The sequence below is a fragment of the Neolamprologus brichardi genome, chromosome 4 (assembly GCF_056152115.1).
Source record: "Neolamprologus brichardi isolate AB-2024 chromosome 4, ASM5615211v1, whole genome shotgun sequence".
Taxonomy (NCBI): domain Eukaryota; kingdom Metazoa; phylum Chordata; class Actinopteri; order Cichliformes; family Cichlidae; genus Neolamprologus; species Neolamprologus brichardi.
In genome coordinates, this window is record NC_142107.1 from 1,230,953 (window position 1) to 1,242,442 (window position 11,490).

General features: G+C 41.6%; 1 protein-coding gene across 1 annotated transcript; it reads right to left on the reverse strand.

Moving 5' to 3' along the window:
• Positions 1 to 138: 138 nt before the first annotated feature.
• On the reverse strand, positions 139 to 3,815 carry LOC102796312 (prostaglandin E2 receptor EP1 subtype-like). The gene is made up of 3 exons (XM_006805054.2): positions 3,482 to 3,815; positions 1,291 to 2,213; positions 139 to 994 (listed from the first exon to the last, which is right to left on the reverse strand). Exons 2-3 carry the CDS (start codon positions 2,164 to 2,166, stop codon positions 716 to 718), a joined length of 1,155 nt encoding a protein of 384 aa, XP_006805117.2. The 5' UTR covers positions 2,167 to 2,213; positions 3,482 to 3,815; the 3' UTR covers positions 139 to 715.
• Between the last annotated feature and the right edge of the window lie 7,675 nt (positions 3,816 to 11,490).

The following is an 11,490-nucleotide window of genomic DNA, read 5'->3' on the forward strand; positions in this document are numbered from 1 at the left end:
GGTTTAAAGGCTAAGTCTAAATTTGAAACTGAACCTAAAACATTCACAATAACTGCCATTATAAACTAAATTTTGGGAAATATTTTATAAATAAAGGAAACTTTTTCACATCTTGTACAAAAATGATCAAAATGAAAATTTAAAATGAGACAATACAACTTTTTATTACATTCCCTTTAAAAAAAGAAAACACAATGTCACATTCAGTTAGCTCTTGCAGCACATAGCTTCACTTCAGCCCCTGGACACTCGGGGAAAAGTAGATACACTACTGATACATTAACAAATACACAGTAAAGACGCTTATTCACATTCATGTCACAACCCTCCACTGTGCACATACGTGGAGTTTTTCACATCTTTTTGCTGTTGCCTAAGCATTTACACAAGTCATTTACATTACCTCAGAGAAGTAAAAGAAAAAGACAACATCAAAGGCCAAACTTTTTAGTTGAGATGTTTTCTTTAAGACTAAATAGTCTTTACTTTAGGAAATGGGAACACGGAAGAGTCCTGCTCATAGTGTCTTTTTTATTTTTTTTTTACATCTGCTTTCAAGCAGGACAAACTCTTCTCTTTACCGTAGTCAGCGTTTTTTCCCTTGTAAAACCACAAGAGGTTCTCCTTAGGCAGTAGGTGATCATCCAGCTCAGAACATTTGACATCCCCACTCACAATAACAGTTTTATTTAAACCGGGGCAGCTTATGCTCTTTTTATTTAAAACTTTTGGGATCAACTTTTGTTTTCTCTGAGTTCTGAAAGGAGCCGAAATCCCAGCGCCGGAGAGTGCTTCCCCTGAAGCTGGCCTGCTTTTTAGTGATGCGGTAGATTTTTCTGAGGATGGCACGTCTCAGCAGGATATAAACCCACGGGTCCAGGATCTGATTGCAGGTGGCCATTCGGACACCTGTCATCATGAGATGTTTGTAAGTCTCTTTGTCACTAAATGTGGAGCTGGTGTAGGACCGTACAGCTGATATCAATCCAAAGATCTAAAAAAAAGAAGAAGAACCTTTAGGCTCATAACAAATACATGCAAAGTTATGTGAGCTCATTTATCTTCGAACAAGTATAAAGCAATATTTAAGCCAACATCACAACTTTCATCAAACAGTCTAGTGTAGAGTCCAATTAAAAAAATCGACTTTGTTCTCTCTCTCTCTCATATATATATATATATATATATAAACTTGAAACTCTGTGATTTGAAAATTCACACCTTTATCATATACTGCATCGGTATTGACTCTAGCTCTGTCAAACGTGATCAAAGGTCCCACACACTCACCAGCAGAGGGCTCCAGCAGATGCTGGAAGTGACCATGATTCCGACCAGCTGGACCACCATCTCCGTGTCATGAGACCTGGTCGTGTACCGCTGGGAGCAGGACCTCTTTAGCCGGGCTCTCACCAGTGTGATCCCGCTGATGGTGTTGCACACAAAGGCCAGGCCCAGCGAGCTCAAAGCCAGTCCAGAGAATAATATCATAAAGGCCAGATCTGTGGCTTTAGTGCCCTCCATCACCCTGATAAAGCACCAAGTCCCTGGGAACTGGGATGTATAATCACCAAGACTGATGAAAGGTAGAAGTGCTACACACAAAGCTAGGAGCCAGATCAGTATTAGCGCCATCTTTGTCCGAGCTGTGGTCACCAGACGAGCGTGCAGCAAAGGACTGGTGATGCCCAGGCAGCGCTCGGCGGCCATGGCACAGCCTAGGAAGAGTGGGCACAGGCCAAAAAACACCATGCAGCCCCCCAGAAACAAGCAGGAGGCGTCTTGATCTGTAGAATTATCTTGAAAACTAGAGCCCAGGCCGGCTTCTGCCTCTGTGCTTGTAGAGTATCTACTCAACACCAGGGATCCGGGGATAACATGTCCAGCCAGATCTGTGGCAACCAGGGAGCTTGCAAAGAGCAGAAACGACGCCTTTGTCCGCCGACGGAAGCGGTTGTAAGCCTTGACAAGAATGATGAGGGCTACCACATTGAAAATGATGCCCAGTGTCATAGTTAGGCCAGCAGCTGTGGGGTTGCTTCGGGGTTGGGTGGTGTTTTTTGTTACTACGGCCTCCATCTTAGGCTCTTTTGCCACGGCGGTGTGGTTAGAGAGGGGAAGTAAGGCACTAATGCCTGAGGAGTTGGAGTGCTGCATTGCCAGCATCACCACCGGACTCTCGAACTGATGTGGGTCTTTTAGCTGTGGACACACTGAGAGGGGAAAAAAGGATTGTTAGCATGTTCTTAGGGTCTTCCCTCTGACTTACAAGCATAAACGTGAGACTCAAAAGCTTCCTAATTTAATTCATTTTTGAGGAATAACAACTGTAACTGCACAAACCACCAGATATCTAACCAGTGTCTCAAAACTGACCGATTCATGAGGGGAAGAAAAAAAAAAAACCTTAAACAAGTTCTGATTTTTACTTTCAATCCAGTTGATAATTTTAGGATTTTTTTCAGCTGTAACATTTCTATCCCACCCACATCTGAAGAATACATATGACCTGAACGATGCTCCAACTTGTCTAAATTATGCAAATCGTTATGCATGACTGTCCACCACCACATAAATCCACTATGACCGAGCAGCATAAACTCGTTGCAGCTATTTATACCACTGGTCAGCATCACAGCTGGCCAATAGTTTAAATCAAAAAAAAGAAAACCCAAACAAACACCCTAATCCTCAAGATCCACACCCAGTCCGCCCTCTACTTGCTCTCTGAGAACATTCAAACAGCTCTTTCACGTGTTTAATCACCACGTACCCCTGGAGGACCAGCAGGTGTGTGTACATGGGAACAGTGTTAAAATAACAACAACTTTTTATTTACCGTCTTCTCAGTTAGAGCAGGCGAAAGGTGCTCGGGATAACGTGACTTACATTTCGAGAGCCACAAATTTGTTCTGGGCACCCTCAGACGGCTCGGAGCAAATAGCCTCCCTTATCTTTTCATACTAGTCGAGAAGAGAAGTCTGAACAAGTTCTGACAGCCATCAAGACACTGCTACACACATTCCTTTAAAGTGTAGTTGCAGTACAGCAGAGGCAGCAATACAACTATCACTAGGTTAAATCAAAACAGAGGAAATCATACATGCAGACTCGCGCAGAGACAGCAATCTATACACAGGGGAGAGAAATTATGTCTTCTAATCTAAACACTTTGAGAGTCCATCTGTCCATCAAAAGACATTTAAAGATTTAGTTGTGGTTTGTTTCTTTATGTGAACCCCATATTATTATGTGCCTGCTAACATATCATCAGAAACATGAGTAAAAAAAGAACTATTAAAAAATGCTGAAAGCCCATAAGGACACACAGAAGTTTAGGTTAGTCGTTTCTTTTACATTTTTAAAGAGTTTGCTTTGAAGTTGTCAGTCATAGGTTTTCTATCTTCTGATATAAAAGAAGAACAAAACACACACACATTTTTTCATGTAAAGTTAACATTTTAAAAGCTACTCTGCTTACCTGTGCAATGTAAAATCCATGGGAATGATCGGGATCACTTTGATTTTGACGCTCAGTCACCTTCGATGCATGTGAAAGCACGTTAATCCAAGCTGTTTTTTTATTTTGTCTTGTTCCCAAAAGGAGAACGATGACTCCTTCACCTGGAGTGTTTCCTCATTAGAAAACTACGTAAGGAGCTCCTCTCTCAGAACAAGCAGCCTCTCTGTTGCATTGCACAAGCATGTTCTCTGTGAGGCGCGAGTGCGACTGGCTGCTTTTATACTAAAGAGCTGCACCGTGCACACACCGCCTCCGGGAGTCTTAGTCATTGAAAATCACTTATTTCCTGCAGACAGACTTTCATGAGTGCAAGGAATGAACGGGCTAGAAATCCCATGTCCCACATATGAATATTTTAAAATCCGGCTGTCTCGGGCTCCACCTCACCAAACAATACAGGGGCTCAAATGTTAAGCCTACAACTATGTATAGATTCTGAAATCTACATGGACAGACCTGCACAATTCTGCAGGAATACAAAAAGCTTCTTTAGAGTGTCTCTTTTAATGTGCAGTGATGAAGCTGCTGACTGAAATAAATCTGACTTTGTATGGCAGCAGTCTTCTAAGGATGTTTCAAATTATATTTTCTGTCACCGCTAGAAAGATGACTCTTTATATTAAACATATTAAACCAAAGTGTCAAAGAACAAACCCACAGTTTGCACGAGTAATTCAATATGAGCCCCCTAAATTCCCCATTTCAGACACTTTTTTTCTTCCCTTGACTCTTTATGATGTCATAGAGAAGGGCTAGCCCTCTGCTGTGAGGACAGAAGTGCCCCTAACTTGCTGTTTAAACCTTATATTTTTGTGAGGGGCAAGTCAATCACATGAAAGTTGGCTTAATGGCAGGGCGAAGCGAGTGAAAACAGCTTGTTTCAGACTACGGGTGAACTGAGGGGCTTGCAGCATAAAGGCTTATTTTGCATTACTCAAGTTCAAGACACAAAACATTAAGTTAGAAACGATTAAAATGCCTCCTTTGATTTACTTTAACCTGCATTCCATATTTGCTTTTGCTGCTAAAGAGACGTGTCCGTGTCTGTTGATCCTTTAGAAATTACAACACGCACTCCGTTCTCCAGAGACTCATCTGAACAACATCAGCAGCTCTGTGGTCAGCTCTCATCAATGTAAACCAGCTGTGCTCCCACCGATACAAACATGTCTGCTTCAACCTCTGGGGCCCACAGCTGCAACACCGTGATTTTCCAGTTCGCCAGAGGACCAGACAGACTGCTGATAATAAACTGCTAAGACTGCACTCAGTTGATGAAAAGAAGGTATCCGGAGCTACTCGGATTTCCAACATCGCCAATCGGCCGTATCTCTGCACTTAAGAAACTAATGAAATTCCTCTTCGAGCAAGAGGACGTGTTATTATACTGTTACCTTATATCAAAACAGCATGAGGAATCTGCTGTCAAATGATAAGGCTAATGTACACAATACACCTCTATGTTCCTAGACACAATGCTGCTGCTGTGTGTGTGGAAAATCTGCTTTGACTGGCAAGGAAATGAAGTGAGGAGTGTGCACGTATACCAGATCAGTTCAATCAAAAAAACACAAGTGCTGTTTCACATCTAAGCTTGTGAACTGCATGTGTAAGTGTCCCACTGAATGACACAGCATGCCATTAGAGATAGGTGCAGCTAAAGCACCATTAGCTTGGGTTAATGCAGTCCTGTCCGGTTTTAAAACCTTGCACACATTTAACTAAATGGATGAGTTCAGTATTCACGAATGGGAAAGAGCTTGGGTGGAGAGACGGAGGTGCAGATGAATGATCCACTGTTAGGATGGTTGGACAGGAAGTTTGCTGTGGGGAACAAAAAAGGAAAGGTTGCCAACTATGGACCGTTTTCCATCTACAGAGCTACACCACAATGAGCCATAACTGTGACCTAACAGGACATCATTTTCTTTCCCCCTTTTTTCTTTAGTAGCAAAAAAACAGACTGTTAAAGGTCTGTAACAACACGTGCACTCATGCTGTGATCAAATATGCCAAAAAGATGTTTATTTTTCTTCTTTTTAGGCTTTATGAGTAACCGAGTCCAATTACAGTGCTATACAAAAATGTGTTTTATTTAGCCGTAAACATTTAATTCCAGATCGCATGCCAAAACATACTTTAGGGAGAATGTTTCCTTGAAGATGCAAAACGAGATCAAAGTAAAAGCTAACAAAAAAACACCAAAAAAGGTGGCTTTAAAAACATCTTTTCCATCTCTGGATGTGTGCTGGGCTGTGTACAGAAAACTGCACAACAAAAACAGCTGTAAGTACGCCTTTCATGTGATTTTGTGTCACAGTGAACAACAGACGTCAGCTAAGCAATAATTCTTACTGTTCTTAAAACAAACTCTACTTGATACCTTAGATACCAGAAGGCCCACCCATGCCAGCGGTCATGTTTTGGACCTTGAACGCCTCGCCTCATTGCACAGGAATCTTCTAGGCTGAATGGCGTTGCCCGTGGCCGAATATAAACAACAAGAGTTCATTAGAAACACTGACCTTTGCAGGAAGTCCCATGTTTTCCTGTATTTACTCCTTGTTTGGACGTCTACTGAAAAAGTCAGTGCCCCTTCATCGTGGTCTGTCTACAATGAGGATCATTTTGTGACAGTTTCAAGTATGATGAGGTTTAAATGCTGCTTGTTTGTCAGACTGATATCTGGAATTTATTTAGTAGGAAACCTCATAATTGCCATGTTTTAGAAACGACATTTTTGCATAATTGCACATGTTTTGCTGTTTGGTTTGGTCTAACTCAGTGAAAGTGCGTTTGTCGAAAACAGAGACTAGAAAGTTTGGAGAAATTTTGACTTGCACTTTGCTTTAAGGCTCTGAAGATTTCCTCCATCTTTACCGTAACAATTTCAGTACATAAATGAATGCAGTGTGCAGTGTATGTACAATTACACAGACAGCAGCATCCTGATGTCATTGCTCGCTGTCGTTTCTTCTGAGCTGTGTGGTTGCGACGCCTTTAAGCTTTTATGTTACTGAGGAACATTTTTTTCTTGAAAGTGACAAAACAGAAACAACTCTGCAAAATAACAGTGTGGGTGGCCATTTCTGTGGAACTAGCCCCTATTAATCTTCACAAGTCTCTTGGTTCTTCTTCTTCTTCTCTTCTTCTGCTCCTTTTTTGGTAAAAAGCCTTTAAATGCTGTCAGTGTTTAAAGAGGTGAAGCTCAACTAATGGCAAAATATTAAGTTAAAAGGGAGTATACAAAAAATACTGGGCTGAGAAGAGGATTTCATTTTTTGTGGGTTTTTTTGTTTATTTGTTGTCCATGGTGGCCTAGACAGGCACACACACACACACACACACACACACACACACACACACACACACACACACACACACACACACACACACACACACATAAAGCTCACAGAACAAAAACAGTTACAGGGGAGACAATAACGCGATGAACCAGCAGCAGAAGTGACAAGCTAACAGCTAGCAGATAATAGCAAACATATATCTACAGGACTGTATGACTCGTGTAACTAAAACACACATTACCTGCATGTTTTTCTCCTCATGATTCAAATGATTTTGATTTTAGTTTCTGTCCCTTACACACTACACTTCCACAGTGCTCCATGAGATTTTGTTTTTTTCTACTTTCATGGTGTTTTATCCAACTTCTTTTTATTCAAGTTTAGAATTATATACCCAAAAGACACCAACGGAGTCACCAATTAGCCACCCATATGCTATGTAACTGAAAAAACCTGTGATGGACCAAGCAGTGAAGGAAAGTCGGACACAGGTTAAAGTCCATTAAAGGTTTTTTATTTAACCCCAAAACAAAATTGGTTAAACTACACAGAACATTTTTAAACTTTGGCCCATAAAAGAGGTCAAAATAACAGAATTCTACTCAAAAACTGGCAACAAACGATACTGCTAACTAAAAAAACTGACCTACCTAACCAAGATACAGGAGAAACTTAAATAGTGGCTGATCAGCCCACAAAAACTCAAAAGGAGTAAAACCACAAAACCTAACTAAAACAAATTCTATTCCCCCCATGGTCCAGAATTGTGGTATGACCCAATTGGCAGGCTTGCTCCGCCCCTTTTCCACCTCCTGGCTCATCAATCAAGGGACCGGAGCAGCTGCCACAGACATAAATCATACATACATAACAGTGTAAACTAAAATGCGCACACTTATTTTAGAATAGAGTATTATGTGAGTATGTAAATTAATTCTAAACCAAAACCAGTTATTTATTATCCTGTAAATAAAATCTTATATTTAAAGAAAGAAAAATGTGAGTGTAGTGTTATATGTAAGCCTCTACACTGATATTTGGTGGATATTTCTACTGTGTGACTATAACTGCAGCCACCACAAAAAGCAATAAACAAAATATTAAATATTCCAAACGTTTTCGTCCATTTTGACCTAAAAACTAATAATGACATTGGAGTTTACATTCATATGAGTTGTAATGCTGATAATCCACCGTAATCAAAACAATGCAGGGGCAGCAGATCAGCCAAAGTCAAAGAACACTGCCACACACTTCCTTAATTGTTTTGAGGTTTGTTGCTTTATTGATCGCTTTGATCATGAAACTGTTCAGCTTCTCCTCTTCCCTGCACGCAGCAGAGCCAAACAATGATCTCAGAATCCCTCTGAAAGGCGTGACAACCTGATCAGAACCACAGCATTTCATCCAGGAGGCCGCAAGCTCGAGAGAAAACATCGAAATATCAAAGGTCTCCCTAAAGATCCTCGCATGTTGAGTTAAACACACCTTCAACAAGTGACCAGCAAACCACACTGTTCCTTAATGTAAGTGAACAGACTTATCACTTACATTACAGACTTACAGACTTATCAAGGCTCTTTCATGAAGAAACGGGAGACTCTAATGGATCATAATCAGTTTTATGAAATTAGAATACAACTCAAACATAGACTTTGACTACATGCAAATATAGTGATGATGTAAGGTCCACAAGTACAAATGGGTGCTTATAAAATAATGACATTGTTGTCAAATTTGCAGCCAACAGAAAAAAAAGAAATCAAGGAATAAAGCTGTGTCCAAGATCTAACATTTGTTGCTGACGGTCACCACGGAAACACAAAGATATCTGACGCTGCTGAGAAACTTTCGACCCTCCTACTGTACAGATGTCCAAGACCTTCCCGGAACAGTGATGGTATTTCTTCCAGAAAACTGATGGGTGTTGATTTAAGACTTGCTGATCTCTAATCTTGAGGGTCACAGTTACCAGTAAGAAGTGAACCACCTTCAAGGTTAATCCTGAATTTAATCCAGAGTAAGATAAAACCCTGCTTTGTAGTACAGGCCTCAGGAAGTAACTAAATACTAAACAGAGACAAGAGACTCACGTTAACAGAAAGTCAGAGACAAGGCAACAGTGGAAACCAAACAGAAGGAAACAGAACAATGAGAACAATTCCTCATGTTCCTCATCTGAACATGAGGAATAACAAACTTAAAATAGCGGCTGAAGCTAATTTAAGACCAAGAATTCAAGTGCTGCGGCAGTAAATCATAAACAGGCATCCACGACTGAAATATTAAAATACGGCTAGAAGATAGCAATGAACTCATGAACCAAAACATGGGTTACATGCACATATCGCTTTATTATCAAAGCTTTCAAATGACACTGTAAGAGCAGGGACACACTGACTATCAATCAGCTGCATTACTGCAAACACATAAATGCTGCAGTGACACTGGACGCTCACTGGATTCAGCAACACTGCTAGGTACTGGAAAATCCATTTCTTTTGCAGGCTCATTTCTATGCATCAACATGCTTTCCATCGACTGCTTATGGGTGAGTGGTTTATGGTTGGATTTGGGTGCGTAGAGGGTGGGATAGGAGGCACGCCTTTCCAGTTTGAATGCGATCTATAAAAGGAACATTGCCTGCAGGTGTTCGTGGGTTACTAAAGATATGGGGCCATTAGAGACGTTTGTGCAGTATTGATCCAACACTAAGTTTTATAAATGAGACCCAAGGTGTGCAAAGTTTGCAAATGCCAAGAGGACTCAAAGCTACCTGTTGTAAGAATTTACCTTGTATTATAAATAAATAGATAAAGCAATAGATGGATGCAATGTGGATCTATACTGTGTATGCCTGATGTGTAATTATGCATCGCGTGTAAGGCGATACATTAATGTTATGTGTAAAGCGAGCTCGACCCCTATCAAGTGACCATGAAAGCAGTTAATACTGCCTGAAAGCCACTTATGTTTTTGTGCTGTTTCCTTTCAGCCGCACAAATTCACACAACTTATCCACTGTCGTCCACTAATGTCTTTTTTAGTCTCTAGCTGGTCAAAAAGGGAAACTAATGCGGATTTGTTTGCTTCTAACATGACAAGGATCCTCTCCCTCTCCCAGCTGACCTCCCCCGGGGTCGCCACATGTCACTCCTGCCACAGCCACTGCACATTTAAATCTCTGCAGTCAACCCCCAACGTACCATATAAAAACGGCATTAGCGTTGCACATATTCAAACACGTCAAACACTTCTGGTCCACCTTCTGATCGCTGCGACTGCCTGGCTCCTTCCTATAAAATCTAGGTGTACTGTAGTCACTTGAACTGCTCACATCATCATTCCTGTCTTTCATCAAGCGGACTTAATGAACGGCCACTTCCCGTACTAAGAGAAGTGCAAAATAGCGGCGGCACAAGGGCGGACACCACTTATCATTTGCTTTCTGTATAAATCAAATGAAAACTCCATTAGTGAAAATGAATGTGAAAAAATCAGGCTCTACCCAGATAGAGGCTGAATCATCCCGAAAAGGTCAGACACAGAAAGAGATGAGTCACCCCTGCAGACGACCTCAATGCATAACTCTATTTAATGCATACGTCTGTCTTGTTTCAGAGCAGGCCTGCTGCAGTTATGAGGCAAAACGTTGGTTCACGAGACTCACGTGATGTGTGATTATATAATGGAGGGCCTGCAGGATACATTGCATCATCTGGGCCTGGTGGCTGTGGCTGTTGCAGTGACTCCTCAAAGTCCTCCACAGACAGTTGCAGTTCACTGACTGAGCCCCCTGGTCAACGCTTTTAAAATATTCCCTTTAAGTGGTTTTGACATTTTAGCAGTTTATCCTTACTGGCCTTCAAAATACCAATTCCCTCATGATTATTGACTATGTCCATTAGTGTCACTGGAGTAGGGCGATAAGTTAAAACTCTGTGACAAGTCTGAGCTATTTTAACCTTGACTGCTGGTCGTCATCAGCCTCAGCTCCAGGCGGTGACATTAAGCTTGTTTCAGCTTGCCTTTGCCCCTTAATGTCCTCACATTGCAGAGAATACACAGTGATGGATGGTGTTTTGCTTGAATGTAGTTTGGTGACTGCATGTCGTGGTCCAGGCAGGCCTGGGGTTTGTTTCCTTTGTCTCTGTCTCTCTCTCAGGTGGAGAGTTGAGTTGCACCTGCAGGTGTTCTCCTCATGTTTCCGAGCTCCAGCCATCACACCTGTTGCTGCTTTGTGCACTGACTGGCTTGAGCAGCTATTCTCTGGCAGATCGATGTTGCCCTGGTGATGGTAATCAGCCTCCAGCGAAAGAGGCATTTGATCCTTCTCCTCACAAACCGGTTTGAGTAATTGGGCCCCATCGTGTCTTAAAGACCTCATAGTCCTATATCATCCCAATAGAGCACTTTGCTCTCAGACTGCTTACCTATGGTTTCTAGAGTATTTAAAAGTAGAATGGGAGGCAGAGCCTTCAGCTTTCAGGCCCCTCTTCTGTGCAACCAGCTCCCAGTTTGGATTTGGTAAACATACGCACTCTCTACTTTTAAGATTAGACTTCAAACCATCGTTTTTGATAAATCTTATAGTTAGGGTTGGATCAGTTGACCCTGAATCCTGCCTTAGTTACACTGCAATAGGCCTGGGCTGCTGGAGGG